The sequence below is a fragment of the Armigeres subalbatus genome, chromosome 3 (assembly GCF_024139115.2).
Source record: "Armigeres subalbatus isolate Guangzhou_Male chromosome 3, GZ_Asu_2, whole genome shotgun sequence".
NCBI lineage: Eukaryota > Metazoa > Arthropoda > Insecta > Diptera > Culicidae > Armigeres > Armigeres subalbatus.
Window position 1 is genome coordinate 16,978,087 of NC_085141.1, and position 25,508 is coordinate 17,003,594.

Below are 25,508 nucleotides of genomic sequence, written 5' to 3' on the forward strand. Positions count from 1 at the left end.
CGAGTGTTTTGTATTTGAGTATTTTGTGGGCTTCGTGGCCGTGTTGTTGGTGTCGACAGCCATACAATCGCATTGTGCCGTGGAGTGTGGATTTAATTTCTCACCTCAGTCGCAAAACTTTTCGTAAGAAAAAAATGTTCGGCAGAGACAATGGACGTTGCATTGTGGTGCTAGCACGGTGCTTTCTTCAAAGAGCGAAATGCTCACTGGAAGCATCAAACGTGTGTAGTCTTTAATTTTTTACCTTATTTTGAAAAATTAAGAATACGTAATCTGACATTTTTTTGTGGATAGGAAATGCCTAAATGGGAAACAACTCTCGAAAGGAAAATAAATCCAATTTGGAAAATTCTCCCAACATACGATTTTGTACTTCGAAGGATTTTTCGATATTTGAAAATGATCGTAATAAATAAATGTCCGACGACAATTTTGTATATTATGTACACACTTATTTTTTTTCGCCGAGATCTCAGCACTTTTTGTTTATTTTCCCGAGATGGGCACCGCCGAGTTTCAGCAAACATGATTTCTGCCGAGATCTCAGTAAAAGTGACGTTTCGGTTGCTGAGATACGGCAAATATTTCGCTGAGAATCAGTAATAAACGAAATTTTCTGCCGAAATTCAGTTTTGAAATTTACTGAGCTACAGCGGTGCCCAATTTTGCCGAGCTCTAAATAGAAAAAGTTAGTGTGTAAGGTTACTGTTCCTAATCTTCATCTCATAGTTTATATATTCATCCTATTAAAATAAAAGAAATAAAAAGCAGTTCGATTTGTTTCTTTGTTCCTGTTTTTTGGCAGTGAGCACTCACGTTAGCAAAAGGAAGTGATGAAATTGACGTTTCATTATTTTGCTTTAAGATGAGGTGAATTTTTAACGTGAGATGGGAATGGAAACAGTTACCTTGTGTGATTTTTCAAAGTTAAAATAAATTAAAACAAGTTGAGTTTGAGTGAGAATTAGTGTCAACGAAATAAATAAAATAAATAAAAATGTAGAGCAAACAACAAAACTGAACAAAATGAAAAAATGAACAAAAAGAAAATCTACTGTTTTTGAGCGAATTTTTTTTCTCCATAAAGTGCGTTACAAAAAAAGTTCAATTTCGGCCAGGCAATTCGGGAAAGCAAAATAATAAAATGAAAAGATAAAGATGAAAAATTAACGAATGAGTGAGCTTGTTCCATTATATTTTTTGGAAAATTTCCCCATCCTCAATCGTGAAGCAACATTTTCTACCAACAGTGATGCGATATTAAGCAACCGATGTTTGACCCACTCAAGAAATTAGAATCCACAGAAGAAATACGCGGGCCTAACAGATGTCGCAATTCACAAGCAAAAATAGGGTTGCTAACAAGCAAATAAAAAGAGTCTTCGTTTGGCTAAGACTGTGACTATTAATTTAATTTGAAAAAAAAATAGTTTGCTCTGAGAACGAAAGACTTTTCTAAAAAAAAATCACATTTATGGCAGTTTTGTTCGAAACCATCTCGAATTACTTTGTGTTGATAAGTGCGACGGAATTAGGAATTGCAAAAGTGATTGTATTTCACCGCTGATTAATTACGGTCTATCTTGTCCAAAAACCCATGTGGACATATAAAACAATACAGATTTTCTAAATGTTCAGCATTGGCTAAGAAACCGCACCGTCGGAACTTGTCTTATTCCCATTTATTTAAGTACAAAAAAACTCAACTGAAATCAAACGCAAGCAATTTTGTTTAGAGAACCATTCTTTTCAATCTGCTTATAGTACCAGTGCTCTGTACGATTTTTTTCCACAGATTGTATTTATTCATTAAGAGTTTAAACAATCGCAATACAATTCATATTAAATTCGTGCTGCATCAGAGCAGGTTGTTTTCGATTGGTTCTGGTATGGGTTGCAAATTTCAATTGCGTCAAAATATTTTGTTGAGCAATTTTCGAGCCAAAAATTTGAATTCATTCAATCGATTCTTTAACGTATTGAAGGTTAACTTTCTAAAAGAAAAGATATTTTTTGACGCCTCCAACTATTTTTAAAATATAAAACAAAAAATCGAAAAAAAAAAAACGTTGCATGCAATGTAATTTTGGCCTGACATTAGCCTGATTTTGAACCAACATCAGGCCAATTATCTAAGTCGATTCACACTACAGCATTTTTCCTGTTTTTTATTTCCGATTTTTGAAATAGCTAGAACCTTTAAAAATAATGGGATGTTTGAGCAAGTTTACCGTAAATAAGTCAAAGAACCGACTGAAACAACAAAACAAAAGCTGGTGACCTTGTTCCGAACTATACGAATACTATTTCCACGTATTGATTCTTGAAACAATAATTTTAACAGCCATGATGTGATATGGAGGAATATTTAAAATTGCCAGAAGTGTTTTCAATTCTCATAAAGAAAAAAAGTACATTGGTGGATTGGTTGTCTGATTGTTCATCTGTTCGTACCATGCAAAAGCTTCCCACAGGAGTTATTTGTGTATCGCAAATGCAACAATATGATCATAGATTTTTTTTTGTTTTTCGCTATTGAAGGTATCCTATTAGAAAAAAAATGCTTGCCAATTCATCACTTAGCTTTGATACGGATTCGAAATTTTCATCAAGAAATCGTGTAAAAATATGATGAAAATATTTATTTGATAATAATAACTGAGGAATTAGCAAAATTTCTCATCAAATATGTGTCAGATATGACATTTTTGCAACGATTTATTCTTTGTTATGAATGTTCGGATGAATATTTAGACAAATATGTTTTTTTATGCCCATCCACAGAATATAGCTTCACGCTGACAATGCAATATCACCTGAGCTCGGAACGTTATCTTTGTTAGTGCAAAGACTTTATCCCAGATCAAACACTGCTCTGAAAATATATTGTCTTCAGAGGCATTTGATAATGATCCGATCAGTGTTGAGAAATGTCACCTCGGTGTCATGGGAAAATGTGATTAGCAAACTAAATAACTTTTTCCAAAAGTTACCTAAAACGCCCAAACAATTCCACAAGTGTGTCAGATCATTGCTCTAAATGTGAAGTGTGAGATGTGAGAAATTACAAAAAGGAAAGGAAATATCATGACATTTTTGTCACTTGATATAAATTTGGTTCTTACGCCACTGATTTCAGACTTCCAGCAATCCCAATTCCCGTTAAAAGAAGCCATAATGTCACTAAAGCGATCGAAATTCATCAAACAGTTCTAGACTGTTAACAACTCTTGATTAAAAGTTATCAACAAATGTGTCCCAAGCAGTGGAAATATCATTTCGGTGTCATCTGATTAATTTGCCAATCACCTTTCGAATCGTTATTTACAATTCTGACCTTTTTCATGAACGATTATAACGCCTTCAGTTTCCTTCAGCTTTGTCTACCAGGTCATTGATCAAAATCAAAAATCGGCAGTGTGAGTATCAAATGAGTGTGAAATGACATTAACGTCATTACATTTCGTGACCATTTTTGCGATGATGGCGAACATGTCCTACACTCTGTATTTAGAATTATGATCAATTAGGTAAAGCTATAAGATTGTGGACATGTAACATCAGAAATCCGAAGTTGTAAATATTTTTTGAATGAAGTTCTTAGCAAATTGGAAATAGGCTATGACTAATAATAAACCCATTCGATGTCATTTCTCAACACCGATCCTATGACACAGAATTGTTCTTTCTCAACTCTTATTCTGATATCGCTGCTCAATATTTATTCACGTTGCAAAATAGAAATAGATTACTCAATGAGTCAATGACGAACATTGTATTTTGAATACTGAGTGGAAAGATTACTTAGAAGATCAAATGATGGAAAGGTTTGCCAAGCCTGGTTCTGAGGTTTTTGATTTTATTGTTGTGAAACTGATATTTCTGAATGAGACTGACAAAAATATCACCAGCCCCAGCGAAAGAACTAAAAAGAGGCCTTATGATGCATGTTGTTAAGTAATATATCTCGGGTACTTTCTCAAAAGGACGTATGTGATTTTGTAAGCTAAGATTCAAACATCGATTTGTCCAATCTGATAGCACTCCCAGGCAAACCAACACCACCAACAGGTAGCCGAAGCCTTCTCCTATCTGTCTGTGGTGATGGTTTGCATGGGAGGGCCTTCAGATCGGACAAATCGACGTTTGAATCTTTGTTAACAAAATCACATACGTCCTTTTAAATAAGTACCCGAGTTACGGTTTGTTGCTGATAAATTGCTGAAAAAAATAAGAAGAATTAAATTAATAGAACGAGCTCACCAAATCTTCGTAACAGAGATTTTTCGAACGTTTTTTATCGTCTTCTGGAATTTAAAATGTTACCAGGTTAAGCATGTTTTGAATTGCGTCTGCAGTGAGATTCAAAATATTAACTCATAAACGTTTTCTTTGCTGATCGAAAAACAAATTTTGAGTTTGATAGTTTGATAGATTGGTGTTTTCAATTTTCGCTACAAACTACTTGCAATAAAAAAAATTGCGCTTGATTTTCAGAAAAATATTTTAAACGCTGTTTTAAAATGAAGAAACGATTCAAAATCGATTTGCCAAAAAACTTGTATCACTGATTTTTTGCGATTATTTTCATCACAATTCTGTAAACTAGAACCGAACAATAATCACATTTGGATTCATTTCTCAACACCGATCCCATGACACAACTCTTATTCTGATAGCACTGCTCAATATTTATTGACGTTACAAAGTAAAAATAGATTTCTCCATTACGAACATTGTTGAACAAAGTCAGAAACAGTCAACGTTTTCAGTGATGACCGTGTTTTCACCATCAGCGAAAGAATTTTTTTTTGAATTTGTGAGCGAAAGAACTGAATAGAAGCCGTAAGATGCATGTTGTCAAGTGACTTACGGCTTGTTGCTGATAAATTGCTGAAAAAAGTGAGAAGAAAGGAATTGATAGAACGAGCTCACCAAATCTTCAAAGGACTGATTTTCCGAACATTTTTCATCGTCTTCTGGAATTTAAAATGTAACCAGGTGAAGAATATTGAATGACGCAATTCATGTCTGCATTGAGATTCGAAATATTAACACATGAACGGTTTCTTTGCTACTCGAAAAATGAATTCGGAAAACGGAACCTGACCTGAGTTTGATAGATTGGTGTTTTCAATTTTCACTACAAACTACTTGCATACAAAAACTGCACTTGATTTTCAGACAAATGTTTTAATCGCAGTTTTAAAATACAGAAACGATTCAAAATCGACTTGCCAAAAAACTTGTTTCACAGAATTTTTGCGATTAATTTTCATCAGAATTCTGTAAACTAGAACCGATCCTGTCATAAAAATAGATTTCTCCATGACGAACATTGTATTTTGTATACTGAGTGAAAATATTACTCAGAAGATCGAATGATGGAAAGGTTTGCGATGCCTGGTTAAAAGGTTTCTGTTTTGATATTGTGAAACATGAAAAGATTCAGATAAAAAATCTTGTTTTGTCTCTTGATCGCCGATAGCAACATTCAACGTTTTCAGTAATGACTGTGTGGTCATCTCCAGCGAAAGAAGCGAATAGAGGCCGTAAGATGTATGTTGTTAAGTAACCTACTGACTAACGGATTATTGCTGATAAATTGTTTTAAAAAATAATAATAAAGAAAGCAATTAATAGAACGAGCTCACCAAATCTTCACAAAAGTGATTTTCCGCACCTTTTTTATCGTCTTCTCATATTTGTGAGCTTCGTGCGGTTAGCGACGTCAATCGCATAAGCGCATGTGCTGTGGAGTGTGGGTTCGATTCCCGCCCTGGTATAGAGAAATTTTTTCGAAAAAACTTTGATTCTCTACTGGTCCACTGGGTGTTATCCCTAGTAACATTTTGGTTTTATATTGGTTTTATAACACTCTTGTAGAGTAAATTATGGTCTTCAAGAGCGTTATAAAACTTAAAATGTTACTTGGGATGTGTCCTGTCCGTTGTCTCATGCTAGGTGTTAAGTGTTCAGTCTGTACGACCTCTGGTCGAAGACGGTGTTCCTGTCTTTTCAAATATTACCAGGTAAAGTACGTTTTGAATTGCGTTTGCATTGAGATTCAAAATATTTACGGTTTCTTTGCTGCTCGAAAAACGAATTCGGAAACACGGAACCTGACTAGTTTGACGGATTTTTGTTCTCAATATTTGCTACAAATTACTTGCATGAAACAAATTGCACTTGATTTTCAGAAAAAAAAAATATTTCAAGCGCTCTTTGAGAAAACAGAAACGATTCAAAATCAACTTGCTAAAAAAAACTTATTTCACAGAATTTTTACGATTAATTTTCATCAGAATTCTATACACTAGAACCGATCCTATCATCATGGATAATTACTACTTGCTTATCACTCAACTTCATCAGCACAATTATCGGATAGAGCCTATGGACTACATTTCGGTAATAGATATACGGGCTCATAGCCTTATGAAGTAAAAAGAAATATTTCCACGTTTTTAAATAAGGCGTTTTGCTTCTTGAACACATAGACCAATAATGATCGAACCTGCTGATCTGCGCTACTCTTGTTGATTTTTTAACGATTTTCTTTTGGAACTCCAATCGGCTAAAACAATGTTGACCACGATGAGTTCCAATGTTTTCTACCTCTTGAATGTCAAAATTACGTCGCCATTACTGAGCACAAGATACTGGATAGTGAAGCATGTTAAGATTCAGATTATTTCGCATTTCTGTATAATATGGTTCAAAAAATATTCTTCTGTCTCTTGATCGTTGATAAAAAATAAACGTTCATCAAAGTTTTCAAAAGATTGTATTGACTAACAGTTTTTTTGTGGACGGGAAAAAAATATAATATAGTAAAAGATTTGAGGTTATGGCTTTCAGTCTTGTTATGCCGTAAAACCCGTTTTTGAGCATAAGAAGACTGAAAGCCATAACCTCATATAGTAAAAGAAATAAATGAATAGAACGAGCTCACCAAATTTTTCATACTAATGAGTCGTGAGTTCGGATGATTTTTCGCACGATTGTTATCGCCTTCTGAGATTTAAAATGCAATCAGGTGCTAAATGTTTTAAATGGCGTCAACGTCGAAACATCAGTACACAAACTGTTGAAGACTGGTTGCTGTTCTATAACAAATTTTGGGAACGCAGCCTGTCCAACTATTTTTTTATCTTGCTACCTTTACCCTAGGTTAAAAATAATGTACATAGCATTCTTTAAAAGAGATTCTAGATACAGCTTTAGAAAGCAGAAACGATTATTTATTATTTGAAATTAATAAAATACTTTACTTGAAGATTTTTTACGAACATTTTTATTGGAATTATGTGAACTAAAAATAGTCTTATTTTATTATAAATAATTAGCTGCTTGTGACTCAACGTTGTAAGTTTAGTCATCGGATAGAGCCTATGAACTGCATTTCGGTAAGAAATAGGCTGGCTCATAGATTGTTGAAACAGAATAAATTGATTCCGAGTATTTAAACAAGGCATATGGCGTCATGAAGTCATGGACATATTTTTATATGTAAATAGAACAAAATTATAGATTGGGTGAACCGACCCTTCGTACTTAAAAGACGTGATTTCAGATTGTTTTCGTCGACCGCATCCTAAAATAAATTCAATGTTTTGATTGTTTTGTGAGACGAATACAATTTGAAATCGACAGCCCTTCCACGAATCAACAGTCATTTTTCACAGAATGTCACACAATTAAATTGAAATCCTGACAATTTGCTTAGAGTTGCGTAGACTAAAAAAAATCATATTATCGTGTTGCTGCATGTTCAATTTTCGTCAGCTCAAGCATCGAATAGAGACCATAAACTGTATTTCGGTAAGGAACATACTGGATTAAAGTTAGTTGAAGCGGAATGAACTGATTTCATGTTTTAAAAAATATAATATGAACAAATATAAAAAAGAGAAATAAATAGAACGAACTCACCGATTCAACGAGTATTTAGATTCAAAACGCTACCACACAAACCATTGTTTTGCGATTATGAAATGGATCGCATGGATCGTTTTTTTTTTTTTACAGAACGATTTTTCATTTCGCATCCTAAAGCAGAACACTGTCGAAAATCAAAGAACTTTGAAAGCTATTTTGTAAGACAAAGGCAAACGAATCAGAAATAATTTTTCGTAACTATCGCGAAGCATCAGTAATTTTTACAATTTTTTCCTTGTTGAGACCAATTGATAAAGAACTGGAAATTCATTGCTACAAGGCTTTGTCAAAAGTGGTATCAACGGTAGCCATTATACGAAAATTGGATGCGTCTGTCCATCATCCATGTCGTCGCTATTTTGGACAAATCTATACCATTTCGTCGAAAGACATTTCGTCGATATTTAGTTATGATATTTATGTTATGATATTTAGTCGAATGACGTTCGGCACAAAGGACATTACGCCGACTAGACATTTGGTCGAAGGGACATTTAGTCGAAAATGAATTTTTAGTCCACTTGCGACGTAAGACATTTGGTCGAATGCCGTTTGGTCGAAAGGACACTACGTTGAATGGACATTTGGACATTTGTTCGAACTCGCCTGATGACAAGTAAATTTTAAAAAAAATGTTTTTTTTGCGGTGTTTCTAGTTGCTCCTAAATTGTCCAAAGAATGATGAGTACATAAAAAGGAAAAAAAACACGAAAACGGTTAATATTCCCGACTGAACATTGACTTTGGCTAACCACTCTAACCGACTACGATGAATCTATACCACCTGGTCAAAATAAATTGAGTCGAATGATGGTTCGACTATTCGGCCGAAATTTAGTTTCTCGGCCAATAATTAACGAATTAATATTGGAGGACAATTTTAGACTGAACTAACTATTGTATAAATATTGAGTGAATGAAAAAGTATCAATGAAAAGAATAAGAAAACCATGTCCATTCGACCAAATGACCAATCAACGAAATGTTCCAAACAAGGACGGAATCTTCGTTTTACTTAGGGCAGCTTCGTCATTGACTCGTGTTTGTTTTGATCAGACGCTCGGCAATGCATGCACGAATATCTCGCAGCTTGCTGTCAAACTTCCATACCAAATTTGCCTCCTGATCCTCAATAGCCGAGTGATAATCGAACGTAAAAAAATAATTGATTTGTGATTGATTTGCACCGATGAGAAATGATTAATTCACATTATATACTAAACAAATGCATATCTTTTGAAAATCTGACTTCTAAATGTTAAATCCATGCACTGAAGTATGAAATGGTATTCTTTTTTTGAGATCCATTTTGACATCGCACACAACAATGCTGACACCGAGATTCAGCGCTTGCTGCTGTTCATGCACTATTTTTTCGCACATTCAAATTTGAAAAGGACTGGCGACTTGATAGTGTGTTGGATGTCAACTGTTTGAGTGTAGTTGAAGTGACTTTTTCTGTCCCTAGTTCCAAAGCCGACTACTATGAAGTATTAGAAAAATAACATTGATGACATTGATTTTTGACCATGTGCCGAAAAATTGAATAGAGGGTATTTCATCATCAGTATCATAAGTATTTTTATTTCTAATCCAATCCTTTTTATATCCGACTAAATGTCCATTTGACTAAATTTCCATTCGACTAAATCTGCTTCCAACTAAATGTTCTTTCGACTAAATGTTCTTTCGACTAAATGTTCTTTCGACTAAATGTTCTTTCGACTTAATGTCCATTCGACCAAATATCGGTTAGACTACATGTCCTTTTGACTAAATGTCCATTCGACTAAATGTCCCTTCGACGAAATGTCCTTTCGACTAAATGTCATTCGTGTAAACGTCATTTTGGACAAATCTTACTCAAGACAATTAAGAATTCAAATCTCACGACTTAGGAAAATTGGAAAAAATCCACTATGTCAATTTTTCTATTTACCAAATATTTAAGAAATCTGCATTATCTGACAGATTTTATTTTCTAAATTCCTTGATTTTCCATGATTGATTTATTGTCATGTAGATAACGCAGTGATTTTTAATGAAGATAATAACATTCAAAAGAAACAGATACCCTGTGGGAGAAAATTTTTACTTAACTTAGATAAAGAAAAACGATTTTTTTTTCTCTGTCCTGAAAAATAGGTGGACCTTAAATTTTTCTTGGTACACAGTTTATGGATTACCATCTTTAAAATAAAAGCTCATTGATCTCATTTTTAAACATGACTAAATGTCTGTTGTGGCGGTACCTACCTCAGCGAACTTGCAATCTGTGCAAGCAAACAAACAAACATATGTTCAGAAAATCGAGCACGACTATCCTTCTTAATCGCCAAAAAGTATTGAAAAAACGACATGTTCAAGATAAGAGAAAGGAATAGAATGAACTCACCGATTCAAAACATGAACTATGAATTTGCTGTTAAGAAATGAATTCAGGGAACGATTTTTTTGACAAAACAATTTTTTCATTCCGCTTCCTAAAACAGATCGCACATAATTGTCGGAAATTTCGTATCAGCAGCTTTCGTTTTACCAGATGAACAATAAAATTGAAATTTTGATGAGTATCAAAACTGTGTTAATTTTCACAATCATGTAGAAAAATCCAGGAAACTCTTTGCTACCAGACTTCGTCAAAAATGGTAACAAATATTAAAGCAAATAACGTCTAATAGAATCAGATACTTTATGGGAAAAATTTCATGTCAAACGCAATCCATTTTCAAGCAATTTTTAACTGACAGAAACGTTTTATTAATTTACTTGCTTAAGAATAGAGGAAAATAAATGACTTTTTCCTTTGCCCAAAAGATTGAAGATCTGAACTTCTATTTTTTATAGAACGCTAAATAGGTATGCATATCAAAATGATTTTGAACTATCGTCTATCGTTCATTAATTCAAATTACATTTTTGATCACTACTGTACACCTGTTGCGGTGTAACCCCGCTGGTGATGCACTAGCTCAGCGAACTTCCATCCTCCACAAGCAAACCAAGCATCAGTATGAAACATAAATTCTGAAAACTTCCAAAAATGCTCCATCATTTCCTGCTGCGCACATCCAGCACGACTCACCTTCACCTAAATCGCCAAAACGCGTCATCCAATTGCGACCATCTAATTACATCGAAATCGGGAAAATTGATTCCGGTGATGGCGCGATGATGACTAAAACCCGGGAAAAACCGTCACAATAATCCCCCATATTTCAATTGAAACCGATTGAATTGAACAACTCCTCGGGTCCCCCTTCCGTCCGCCGTCATCCGCCCGCCGGTCCGCCCGGAATCAAACAACCCTAACAATGCCATCTCGACGGTACTGTCGAGGCAGCCCCTCAGTCCCCTGAACTGGAGCACAGCAGTAACTGACTGCTGGCCGGGGCAGGGAGCATTGGATTTACATAAATGCATTTTCCCACCACCAAGTGTTTGTGTGCTGAACCAATTCAAGCTGAATGATAATCTCCTCATACGTATGGACGACGACTGTGTCGGAAAGTGTGTGCAGCAGCATCGCATCCACGCTGACGGAGGACTGCTCCGGTTGGTGTCTACTCGTTACTTCACGTAGGGTACATCACAGCCAGTCAGCCGGTGGAGCATTATCGTGACGACGACGACGACGACAACGACGATGATGACTGCGGGACCCCTTCCCACCTCACTCAAACTATCATTGGGTCAGACCTACTGAATCGTTGTGCCACTGCTGTTACTCATAATTTATATGTGTAATAATATATAACAAGTTATCGAAATAAGGAAACGATCAATTTAGTATTCAATTCCATACGGTGTGTGTGATGATGATGGTATAGAACCCGCTGCTCGTGTATGAATGGGAATCGCTCAAACGACCGAGCCACACAGAAAGTGAGTGAGAGATTTGCCAATTCGGTCGGGGTGAGGGTCTTTTGCGAAACAAACAGCAACTCCAGCTTCTGAGACGGAGCCAAGCGAAAGACACCACAGTGCATATATTTCACAAAATTGGTTTAGTAATTCATTCCGATTCGAACCGACTCGGGTTCCACCGGCCGCGCTGCCGCCGGTACCGAGTCTCTTCGGTTCGGCTTGAACTCGGTATTGAAATTCAAATTTCGACCAAACGCAGCAACACCAGCAATTGGAATATTATTTATCATTCAATTAATATTCAATTTTATTGTGTGTTATCTTTGACTATTCCCAGCAAAGTCGGGAAGCCTCGTACTCCGTCAGCTGGGGGAAAGCTCTACTCTGGAAGACGTCCTCGACGATGCCGATCAAGACGACGACGACGACGATGACTACGGCGACGTCTTTCAGAATTCGATTTTCGGTTGCTGCAGCAGTGGCACCACTTACCTTACATATGGATCTGCTGTTCTGATTTAGACCCAGGAAGCGAGTGTAAGCTTGGATTCAAGTTTCAGGATTTCAATTCGATTTGAATGTTGACATCAGATTCCAGTGAAAATTTTTTAGGCTGTTTAGCCTATTTTTTCTAATCTAATTTTTTTTCGAAACCTATTGAATTTCCAGAAATGTTTTCAATTTCATCTCCTTCATATTTCATTTTCTTATACCAGATGAAACGTAATTATAATAAGGTTTGAAATTCAACAAACTACTGCTCTGAATAAATTAATGTGTCACTGCGATTTTGGGTGTACTGAGCCAGCCGAAAATTCAACTCGAACTCGACGGAGCGGAAGTATTTCCTGGCTTTCAATAAATTCAATGAGTGGCAAGCCTAGTTTAGTGCAGAGGAGTGTAGTGACGGAGCAGGGGACCGGAGTGAGAAATTACACACATTCCCAATCTTATCTGTTTTCGGGCCGAGAGGCGGAAGGAGGGCGAACCGAAACGAAACCTACATTCATTGCGAGATGATGGCAGTACAAGAGGCTGCCGGGCTGGTTCGAAAGCGAGTTCGAGTCACTTAATAATTCTATTAATAAATTATAACAGATACATCACATACTCTTGAATTAATTTATTGAATTCGATTGAATGGCTGATGAAAAGGGCTGTTCGGTTCGGTTGCCTAATCTCGAGTGTCTGCAATTCGAAGACGTCGTCGACCAAGACGCGTTGCTGGTGGTTGGGTGTGCGTTGAAAGGTGGCAAATGGGAGCGATGAAATTTTATGAATGTTTAATGAACGGCTTTACACACGTACTCGATTCGATACAGAAACCGATTCAGACGAAGGCGAAGACCATTCTCACCGCATCAAAATTCATATTTATGCTTGAGTGGCGTCTCTCGACACGACGCCGGAAAAGACGTCACCTGGAAAAGCGACGTCACTCTCTTCGAAAAATCTGGCTGGCAGAAAAAGTGGCTGCAAAAATTTATTAAAATCAAATTCAGCCCCACACTTGAGGGCCCGGGTCGTACTTCGGAAGCCGCCATCCCCGAAAGGTGGAAGAACTTTTCAACCCATAATTGCATTAATTACCTCGCATTGTTGTGCCGAATGATAGGAACTCGAAACGCAACTCAGCCCGACTCCGGAGGGATAATTTTATTCGTTTTTCAAACTTGGCTCCAAGATATTTTTACACCCCGGGAAAACTCTTTCTTCGTGTCTCGCTTCCCCAACGCAACGCAACGGTGCATCTAAAGGGATATTTCATTTTATATTCATAAAATTTGACGCCCATCCCATGGCTACGTCGATTTTTGGATTCACTAGATACAACTATCCGGTCGTTCTAGTCCTGGTCCTAGTCGTCGTTGTCGGTACAGATATTTTTAATCAAAATTCCGAAAAATTTGTATTCCCTTAAAAATCAACTTTGATTATGAACAGTGAACACGGTCGATGGGGGTGGGACGCCCGGACAAAACTAGTCACTTTTTCCGGAGATGAAGATGACATCGACGACGTCCGTTTGAATCTCGAACGGGGGAGGATGATGGCAGCAGCTCGATTGCCCATCCCATCGCATCGGGACGACCCGACAACGACGACGCAGAAAAACCAAAAACCGAAAGAGCAATCCTCGGCTGGAACGACGGTGGTAGGATGACTTCGTAGCCCGTTCAGTCAGTCAGTCAGTGTCGCTTTGTGCATTTTTGATATTTATTTTATTATTAAATATGATAAATCAAGAAGCAAGCGGTGGGGGTGTCGCCATTCGAAGCTCGGGGGAAGTAAGGGAAAACTATAATCAGGGATGGGGAACGGTCCGTCCAACGAGAGGTTCATTGACGATTTGGTGAAGGGGCGTCCGGAGACAGAGGACAAAATCAAACCACATTTTGCTCTTGTTCAGAAAGGGAAAAACGAAAACGTCCAACGTTCGTTGGTGTCTGATTTGCTTTTCGGAAGGTTTAAAAACTATTCCTGGGTGGTGACGCTGTCCAGGGTGGAATAATATTATTCCAAATGATAAATTGAATGAACTGGATAGAAGGTTGTAATTTGGACGATGAAGTGCGGAAGTCCCTTTTCGATTCTTGTATCTTCTATGCTTGCCCCAATCATATGTAATTTATTATAACTGTAGTTGAGAATAATATTTTTATCTTGCAAAGTAACATTTGCATGCGTTTTAAAAACTCAAAATAAATAGTCAAGTATCAGGTATTGACAACGACTTATTAGTTATGAATTTTAGAACCGCAAAAATGAAACAAAGAGTACACTGTAAAAATACAAAATCGACAGTCTCTGTTTGAAATTACAGAATCTTCAATTTGGAGTTATTGTAAGGAACGTCTTTTGAAAATAGTTTCCATATTTTTTATAATAAATGGTACTGAAGCAATTTTGTTCGTATCAAAATTTGATGTATTACGCACTCCAACTCAGTTGACCACAATTTTTGTCCACTCAGTTGCATCCATCCGCACCAAGAACGACCCTCGCCCCAACTAAGTGAAACATCGTAAAAATCAAATGAAGCAAATGAGCGAAAAAATCTCCGCAATAAATTTAGTCGGCAACTGAATTTAATTAGCCACCCCGCCTTCACTTTCCAGACTATGCTCGAACGAGGGAAAAAACTCAATCTCCGCTCGTTCACTCAATTTCCCATTAAACTACACTCGCGTGTCCCGCCACCACCGGACGCTCAATTGAATCCTGCAATGAAGTGTCCCCAACGCTCGGATCCCCTCGAACCACTTCCGATAATCATCTCTAATCCAATAATCATTATCCTGCGAAATTGGACGCCTCGTGTCCCGTTCCCCCGATGCATCGTCCTTACCCGAGAAGGACATAAACTTCCAAGCGGTCACGCTTGGTCCTCCTCGGTACCTACATTTCCGGCCGGATCTGTCGCCTTTAGCCGATTTAAAAATTCGCTCAAGCTTGACATTGAGATCTGCTACGCTTTTTTTTCCTCCTTCGGACTGGTCGGACGACCCACGCCGCCACGCCGCATATCGTTCTCAGATTGGCTACTTAATTCACCATCAAAGCTATTCGATTAATTCCCTCTCCTCGAGGTCCTCGAACGGTTGCCATCCGTCTCCTGTTTCCTCCAACGTTCCATAGGGTGTAATCCCAATTACCGACGGCGAAGGAAGAAATAAGGTGGTGGAAATGGTGGAAACGGTCAATGGAGTAGTGCCTGATTCAATCGAATTAACTTGCTCCAAGAATTTCGCGTCCCTCCACTGGACAAGAGGAGCGCAAGGATCCTCATTATTTACACTCCTTCAATGCGGAGAGCGATAGACTTTCTTTCTTTTCGATTGGCGCCTTCAAGGTAGGCATCACGGAAGTCACACCGCACACGAAGACGACCACACGATGCCGGGCCGCCGCCGTCGTCGTCGTTAAAAACCAAAGCGGAATGTAAACACGCGGTGCACACTTTGATGGACGCCAGCCGGGAGACGAACCGAACAAGGGAAAAAAATCGACCTATCAATTTTCCTATCCCGGAAAAGGGGCCGCAAGGCGAAACAATAATAATGATATTAAGAGTGTCTTTAATTGTTTAATTTGGGCAACGAAGCGATAAAATGACGTCGGCTGGGTTGATGGCGAAAAAAAATCCTCCAAGCCTTGGCATTATCGCTTTTCAATTAATATTCAAATTTAACGGCGGTGGAAGGCGATGGAAGAGCGTGATTTTTAACGGGGCGAAACACAATCAGTTTCGGACGATTGATAATCGGAAAAGTGAATTTCAGCGATGTTGATCCCTTTGGCGAGAGTCCCAAACAAGGATATCAATAGGGAGGCCAATTGCGTTGAAACCTAATTTAAAAACTGTACACAAACAAACATCCATAAACAATTTGACCAACTTTACATGGTCGAACTTTCAAGTCTGCATCGACCCTTAATTTGTGCCACAAAATAAATTCCCTCAGATAACCATCAGGATCCTCCCGTCCGCACCGCTTCGCAACAACTAGCTTTTATTATCGGTTAAAAATTGTTTCCTCCTGAACTTGTAAATGAATTACTGCTTGGTCCCAATTCGCTTCGATTGCGAGATAGTCCAACCACAACTCTTCCGGTCCTAATTGAAGGGGGTTCCGTCTGTACCCGAAAATTTCCCTCTAATTTGATTATGATTTATAGTTGGACGCTCAGTGAACCCTACAAATGTTTCGACTTACATCCGTTACTGTCTCCATGGCGACCGCCTCACCTCATCTCTCGGACAAGACCTACTTCGACTGAGGGGGGACACCCCTTTTAATCACCCTTATCTTCCTCCACCCTGCTGACGGTAATCGTTGTCGAATAATTTTCATATCACTTAACGTGAATCCCTTTCGCCACCAGCTCTGTCGTCGTTGACGTCGATGAATCCGGTTCCGTTGCCCGAGGCTGGGGGGGAAGACAACAAGAAAAATCGCTATTATCTATTTTCATTCACCGATGTCGTCTATAAATCCATTACGGAAATGCATTTCAATAATGAGTCCTCTCAGGGTGATGGGATGCGAGAGGCACAGCCTCGCAGCACAGCCATTATCAGACGGAACCGGGTGAGTGAGTGGTGCGAGCGAGCGGCAACAGAAGAAAGCCACAAGCATTTTCGCTAATGGAACCGGTTCGTGGCGGCAGGGTGGGAGGCAATTTTTCACCGATCTTGATATGACACAATGACGGATCTAAGATATTATCTGCAAGCGCGCGTTTACGCGGTCCCACAAATGTCCCGAACCTTCACAACCAGGGGACGCGGCAATAAGTGTGGAGCGCGCGTGTTGCATACCGTGCAGGCGCCGGACCCTTCATACGAGCACAAATTTATGCCCGATAATGTTACTTGTGTGATGTAGAAAAACATCCCGCGCGGCTGACGACGGTTCTGGGGAAACCACACCGGGCGAAAAGGGTTGCTCCACTCTGCCTTTTATTTTCGTTTCCTTTTTTTTCGCTCGAGTGTTTGGACACACAAAAGAAATACGCGTCCCGCAGTTACCACTCTCGGTTGTCATTGGCTCCCTCTTTCTAATGATTATTACTTATACATATTTTCCACCCGTTTTTTTTTTCGGACACTAAAAAGGTCCTGTTTGCATGTGTTCTTTTTTGTTTTCCACTCGCAACGACCAAAAAAGATGATATATATTCGCCATATCGTATTTCACCCACCGATTGTGAAAAAAAAACTGTCGGTTGGGTGCGACGTCGTCCATCAGAAAGGATTACACAGCCAAGCAATCCACTGCCCGCTCAACCCACGCCGATTGACAGATTGACGCTACAGCTGAGAATTACTTAAATCGAGATTTCATCGACGGTGGCGTCGGCGACGTTGACGACGCCGTAGGAAGTCCGTTCGCTCGCCCACTTCCGGCTGCGGATCCTTCGGTGGGCCGGTGGGGCTCGTGGGTCGTAAAAAAGCGATTTCCAGCGGTGTGAACACCGCTACCGCCCGCCGTTCTTCAACACGCCGATGTTAGTGCCCGAACACAATGTGAACGGCAATGCGGCAGAACGGAACTGCGGCAGAGTGGAATTGTTCTAAAACTGCCGTTGCCGTTCTGCCGTTGCCGCTTTGCCGCTAACCAACCCACAATGTGAACGGTTCAAAGGCGATACTGACAGTTCAAAATAGCCACAAACAGTTTATTTTTGTAACATTGTTGTCATTATTTTCACTTTTATTAGTATAATAAAAGGAGGGCATCATGAATTGCTGTTTCTTCGAAAATATATACATTCGTGAGCAGATTTTGAGGCAAAAATATATTTGTTTACAAATCATCTTAAAAAGTACCTCAGGCATTCTCATTCGTTGATCTTGATTGGGACGTTTGACGTTTACCGCTTTGCTGTTCCGCCAAGTTCTAAATTCCTGAGATTTAGTACAATGTCACTTTTGCCGCAGCGCCGTCATTGTGGGCTGCACCATATAGTTCCATGTGTTGGAAATTTGCCGTTACCGTTCTGCCGCATTGCCGTTCACATTGTGTTTGGGCACTTACCCGCAGCAGTCTTTCTTGTTTAATCTTCCCATTGAAATCATGTCGATTTTAGTGTCCAAGAACGCGCCCGTCCATCCAGACTCCGCTGGTTTGGGGCGACCGGATTTTACGCGATGTTTGGATTATGATACTCATACTCCGTGGAACCGGAATACGAAATGGATGGATGAAACGGATAAAAAAGCAGCGAACTCAATGATGAGGATACAGATATGAATTTTTTTACAACAGAGTTTTGTGTTATTCCAGTTCGATGAAGACGACTTAAGTGGTAATATTTGTTAACCGAACCACACTGAAAATCTAAAGTTTTTAATTATTTTAATTTTATAGAAAAAATCATAATTTACTAGTTTCACACGGACATTGACCTTAACTCGCTTCAAAAAGCCTTTTCGACATCCCTGAACAATTTTCATCGTGCCAAAAATGTTGCTCGACCGAACAATATTGAATGTGAAAAGTGAAAGTGATTGATGATAATTGAGAAGTGAGAAGTGAGAAATAAAGAAGACGTTTCACTTCTAATTGTGAAAAATGAGAAATGAGAAGTGAGACGTCACAATTCTCACTTCTCATTTCCAACATCTTACTTCCTCACTTCCCAAAAAATGCCAAAATAGAAGAGAGAAATCTCACATCAAACATCTCATTTTTTACTTCTTACTTTTCACTTCTCACTTCTTATTGTGAGAAGAGAGAAAATAGACTTGAGAAGTAATTAACTAGAGATAAGAAGTTGAATGAGATATACGTGAAATGAGAAGTGAGACGTCTTACTTTCAACTCCGCATTTCTCACTTTTCAATTCTCTCTTCTCACTTCGAACTTTTTGGTTTTCACTGTAAGAAGTGAAAAATGAGGAGTAAAATGTAAGAAGTATGTGTCTCACTTCTTATTTCTCATTTCTTACTTCGCACTTCTTACGTTTTGCAGAGAGAAATGAGAAGTTATCTCATTAGTGAGAAGTTGGAGGTGAAATGTCGCACTTCTCATTTCTTATTTCTCACTTCGTTATCATTATCCACTTCACACTTTTCACATTCACTATTGTTCGGCTAAACGATTTTGGGGCAAATAACCTATTAGGGCGAGAGAGGCTTTTTGCCAAGTTAGCAGCTCGGGCGTATGTTTCTTTCGATCATATGTCGCATTCGGCCAAACGACATGTGCTGCAAAACCGTTTCCAGGATAACAATCGTCTGGACCAAACGTTCAGAAAAACGTTCGGAATTCGACGAGATAACTTTTTTTCAAATGGTTTTCGGTCAAACGACTCAAACGGCGAGCAGGCCAAGATCCAAATTAGTAGAGCAATTGAATAAAAAGATCTATTCCGGGGGGAAGGGTCGTTTGGCCGAATGCCACTATGCCTACCGTTTCGGCCTAATGATCCTTTCGTGCAAATCACCCTTTCGACCAAACGACCCTTGCAACCTAATGACCCTTTCGGCTAAACAACCCTTTCGGCCAAATGACCCTTTCGGCCAAATGACCCTTTCGGCCAAATGACCCTTTCGGCCAAATTACTTTCGGCCTAATGGTCTATTCGGCCAAACAACTTTCGGCCTAGTAGCATTCGGCCAAATGGATTTCGGCCAAATGACCCTGCCACCAAATTTAAATTTCATTCCCAATTCACTGTTTTTGGGTTGGGGAAAAAGCTCTTTCCGTGCTTGGCGCACGAACAGCACATGTTTATTTTGATATCACTGATCCACATTCTATCTGTGAAAATATTTGCCATTTATTAGGTTAAAAAGCAGTGTCGAACTGACTAACGATGAGCAAACAAAGCTCACTCACAAAAAATCGATAATAATTATTAGGTACATGAATTCGAATCTCCCCCCGCCGCGAATTGTGACAAATGATGACGGATCCAAACGTGACGGGTCTCCCACGATGACGAGCGGACGGAGTGCCCCCCATTCGTTTCGATTATAATGATTCGTCTTTTTCATTTTCCTAGTGACGACGGCTTACATCTCCCGACTCTGGTAACCCTCATGCGAAATGTCAATTTTTCATTATTTGTCAAATGAATGCTTACTCGGTGACGCGAGGTGGCGCCCAGGAGTGTAACTTTTGATTAATCATTGCCAGCTGATGAGACCGGGTCCGGGCCCGGGTGGTTCTTCGCGTCAAGAGTAGCGGCGAAGCAAATATTGACTAATTTATGATCCGGGCCGAATGTAAACACGTGGACGCCGAAAAGGACGACGACGATGTGGTGTCGATTTATTTTCATTACTATTCGGTATCCACTCGCCTCGGCGACTGCTGGACATGAAGTGATGGACACAGGATTCCTTTTAGTTCCGACTTTGACGGTTACGTAACCCGCCAGGCTGAGGTTTCTAATCCAGATCAACTCGGAAATTGTGTGAACGTCGCGTGGAATGCGGGGGGTTGGACACACTGTGTCTTTGCGGCCGATGGCAGCAGCAGTATTGGTCATAATTCATAAGCCGAGAGCAAGCGACCAGGGCCATGTGTTGCGAGTCGTCTCCTGCGAAAAAATAATCCTTTTTCTGAAGGGATTTCGCCCTGGGCTCGGGCTTGGCCGACGTCGTCGTTCCAATTCCGGTGTCATGTTCTCGGTCGGTCACCACCATCAACAAGGACCAGCAACGCCTAGATGTATGTAAATAGATATAAATTTTATAAATATACACCGTTGAGGCTGGTATGAGAGGCTTCGAGAGATATTACTTGATGAGTCTTGATGTTTTTTTGGCCTCTGTGCTGTGGCCCATATAGGGCAGATGCTGGTCCTGGCCTGCCGAGGACATCTCCTGCCGAAAAAGCGAAGAGCCAAAAATGATATATACCTCTTAGTATTACCATTTCAAATCAGTCGACCGTTACTTTCTGTTTCATGTGCTGCTTTTTCCTGGGCTCGGTCGCTCTTTTTCCCGGCGCGTACAATGATGTCTGCAGCAGCCAGCATCATCAAGATTATCTATCACATTATTCTCGAATTCGTGGTTACCTCTTCCTCTCAAGCTGTCGACTCGAGTTTGACTCGGAACGACAACCACTCATCCTTCCAGTCAAGGACGACGATGACGACGATGGAAAACTCGAGCACCGCCATCAGCGTCAAACGAGCGCGACGACCATCAGCGGGAAAAATATTGAAAAATATTATTTATTTGTATATTTACAACTCGGTAATGTAATTGCGTTCGAATGCCGGAAGAGACAGTCTCCGCACCCGTATCCATCTGTATCGATCTGCACCGGTGGAGATATAGAATAGGAAAAAAAAGCCATGCCCGTAATTAAAAGCAGAGACAGCACTTGAAACTTTGCCACCACTTGAATTTTAACGATTTGTCCCATTCATCGGAAGCAGGCCAGGGAAATGACGTACGCGAGCAGTCATAATTTCTTATCCCTCCCGCCAACGCTCAACCATCAATCTATTGAAATTGATACACTCATTAACGGTGACAACCGGATCCACCCAGGTTCTTGACTCGATGTCATTAGCCTGATTAATTCCGCTGCACGATGTCGTTCCTTTCAATGGCAAAAAAAATGCACATTTTGCGCCCGGCAGGTTCCCTTATCGATGTACAAGAATTTTACGATCAAACGCCTGAATGTTTGCTCCCACACTACACTCAACTCCCGAACTGTAGAAAAAAAAAATGCCAAAACCACAACAAACGTCCGTGTCCTTTCCCTTTTTTCGAGTCCTGATCACATCTCAAACAATAAAAATGTGGTACAAGAGCGCGCGACTACTGTCAATGCCGCCGTTGTCCATTGAGAGCACTTTTGTGGCTTAGATCCCTTCCCACGATCCACGCAAATATTTTAGCGAGAACAAACACACAAAAAAATGGAACCGAAAAAAATAATCTATACCCTATTTATGAATATATGTAGATTCCGCACGGCTACCGGGCAGCCATCATCCTGAGAGCCATTATTGTAAGTATCCTCGCCCCCTCCCCCCTCTGTCCCTTATTCATCCACGCTTTCTGTATACGATGCCCGATGCCATTTGATAACAAAAGAAGGGGTAGGAATCCGAAACGATCGCCGAAATTGAAAAATTATGTCCTTTTTCTTTATGCCTGCTCTGGTCTGCAGCAACAGCCTCAGCAGGAGCCATTATTGCGGTCGTCATTAGCTCCACGCGGTCAGTATCCTACCCCCCCTCGCAGCGCGCACATACACACTCCCACCCGGCGGTTTTATTTCGCGATGATTACTATTATTTCGCTTGTTGTATTCGGAAGGACCCGAAAAAAAGGCGAAGCAGAACACCACTCCGCACGCTTTTACCATTATTGTCATTTGTCAAACGCAAAAATGTGAACTGGAAGTTCGGGTGCTGCGCCCGCCCGCGGTAGGGTCTGCCAAAGGAATCGATTTTCCTGCGCCCTCCCACCACGGCCGAACACAGAACAGAAAAATCACTGCGGGTAACGACGACCGAAAGTTATTAATAAAATTTGATGAGTTTTCTATGTTCCGTTCTGATTTCACCACACTGGAACTGTGTCTGAGTGAACGAGTTTGAGAATTGCCGAAATTAGTTTCCTTCCCGCCAGCTTTGATTCACGCGCTCCGAGCCCCCTCAAATTCTCACCCACGGACGATCAATTGTTACCGCAGAACGGAAATACTTTCATCAGAGCAACTTTCTTCTGATTGAGGGCTGCTTTGTTTTGGCTTCAATTCGAAGGAATTCAACTGAAAAGTTGACTAAACGGGAAGCAGATTCCTACCCCCCACCCTTCGAACCACCACAACCCCCACCGACTTCGAACTCAAGATCAAAATTGGAGATATTAATTTCTCATCATACATCTTCCGAACCCGGTTGGCGGGTGGAGGTGGGGGAAAATAGTTTGGAAAATTCACCGTTTGAAAATGAGCAACGATTTAAAAGGAAATTTTCGCCTTGCTCCTTCGGCTGCTTCAAGTGTCTGACAGTGTAAGGATTTGCGGTATCCTATTTAGAATTTTGATTTATCGCCTCTCCCCCCGTTCGGTTCCGGAAAACACTCGAAACAGTGTTCGTTGCCCCGGCAGACTTGCGACAAACGGGAGGATTGAACGTGGAAATTAATGAAACAGATCAGAATCGAATCGGAGGTGAATTTGTTACTGATGCTTTGCCTCCGTTGCGAGGAGTCGGGTTGACGTTTTCGTCTCTATACCTACACGGAGAAAAATGGAAAAGCTATTTAGCTTATTATTTAATCTTTTTCAACATTTTTACAATTTTATTCTTCTCAAAGCTTATAAATCAGGCTTGCTTGCTTTTATTCTATGCATTGTAATGTTTTTCTCAAATTAAATCTTTTAATTGCATTCAAGTTGTTCGCCGTTTGTGTTTCAACATGTTCGGTGGTGATTAAGTTAGGGAAAATCACGGACGACGGACCCTTCATTTTATGCTGTTACACCGGGTTTTAAGAGCTGGCAAAGGTAAGTTTTTCCTATTGCGAGTGATTCCATAGAATATTGACATTCTTTTTCGTTTCACAGAGTTCAGTTGCAACTCGGTCCCGAAGGTCAGGTGCCACACCAACCGCAAACATAATGGCCGACATGGAATTTCATCTCTATTATCTGGACCGTCGGAGCGAGCTTCGAACGCCGAAGTTCGGAGTACTCGGTTGATACCCAATAGAAAAACGTCCTAATTCCGTGAAACGATAACCGGCAGCCAATACAACAAGCGAGGGAACAAGTGACGGGGCTGCTGCAGGAGGCCAGTGCCATTCTGAAACCAATTTTATTTAACAAGTGCTAGTTTATTCTGAATCCGATTCTACTAATCGCCACCGTATGCTATTCTGCATGGCACGGATATATTTTTGGGGACGAACCATTTTTAAAACTGCGAATAAATTATATAAATGAAAATGTAAATAAACAGTTTTCAAAGCCACATGCTTCTTCTTCAATATGAAAACGTTGATTTTTTTGTTTCTTTTTGTTTTGGTAACACCGAAGAAAATGACATAAATCATATATATGATTAAATGAAAGATAATCACTCAAAAGATTAAAATCATTTTAATCATTCACAGCTTATAGTCCACCTAAACATTGCGATGAGTGGATAGACTGAATATAGTTTTAGATTAGAATATAATCTATTTAGTTTTTTTATTTTTATCCGTGTACGTGCGGGGAAAGGGTTTGGAGGGATAGGAAGCTAACACAGCAGTCATTGAACGAGGTTGCTGCCTAAGATTTATTTAGCATTCCAAGCATTCGATTGCAAGGCAGTCGGAGAACGAACGACCGATGTACGCACAAGTCAGTGCCGTCTGTGATTTGAATTCCGATTTGACAGTTGTCTAGTGAGCAGGGGTGGGGACCGGGAATCGACCTGCTTGCCGTCTTCGTCAACCGCAAGAAAGTCGCAAATAAACAGACGATTTATATTTATAACTATTTAATAGATTTACAATAAGACGACATGACGGGAAATTAATTAATTTCGAAAATGCTGCCACTGCCAATGGTGGCTTCTAAGGCGCGGGCGGCGTATGTGAGCTGTCAATTCCCTCTCGGTGCGGCGCCGGCTTAGAGAATATGACAGTATGTCAGCGATAATTAATCAAGCTTATAACTGCAACGTTTGTCCTTTCTCGTCTCTCCTGACAGATATCGGCCCTGTTTGAGGAGGTGGCTCGCCTTCGGACGGCCATCGCTAACATCCAGGAGTCACACAACCTGCAGATCCAGCGGTTAGAGGACCGCCTCGAAGAAAAGCGGCAACACATTGTGCGGCTAGAGTCCCGCATCGAAAAAGAGTCCGATTTCGACGATCTGAAGAAGGAAAACAAGTGAGTATCGATCCAACCGGAACCTTCTGCCACCCGAACCGGAATCCCACTTTTATAGCTGACACGTTTTTGCATCTCATTACATCCCCCGCGTAAATCGCTATCACGTCGTGATTCGTGATGCCGAAATTGAGTTACCTTTCCCGAAATGTGTTTTTTTTGTTTTTTGCCAAAAAAACAGATTCTCGGTAAGCAAACAAGGGATCACCCCTTTGTAGATTTATTTTTCTCGCGGAGCAACCCCTCTGACGGGGAAACAATCGTGCAGATGAAACCGCGTGTATGCGCGGGAAAAATTGCCCTTCATCTATCAATTTTCCGTTTTCTCATA

At 40.0% G+C, this 25,508-nt stretch overlaps 1 protein-coding gene across 7 annotated transcripts in view; it reads left to right on the forward strand.

The window, feature by feature from the left end:
• LOC134223105 (homeobox protein cut) overlaps nt 1-25,508 on the forward strand; it is a 716,360-nt gene that overhangs the window by 662,341 nt on the left and 28,511 nt on the right. For 6 of the 7 annotated variants that reach the window (XM_062702236.1, XM_062702237.1, XM_062702238.1 and 3 more), the window contains one exon: nt 24,996-25,177. In XM_062702236.1, the coding sequence (XP_062558220.1) occupies nt 24,996-25,177 (182 nt within the window). Of the gene's footprint in view, nt 1-24,747; nt 24,930-24,995; nt 25,178-25,508 lie in introns of those variants that run through there. The other variant, XM_062702241.1, reaches the window with a different exon arrangement.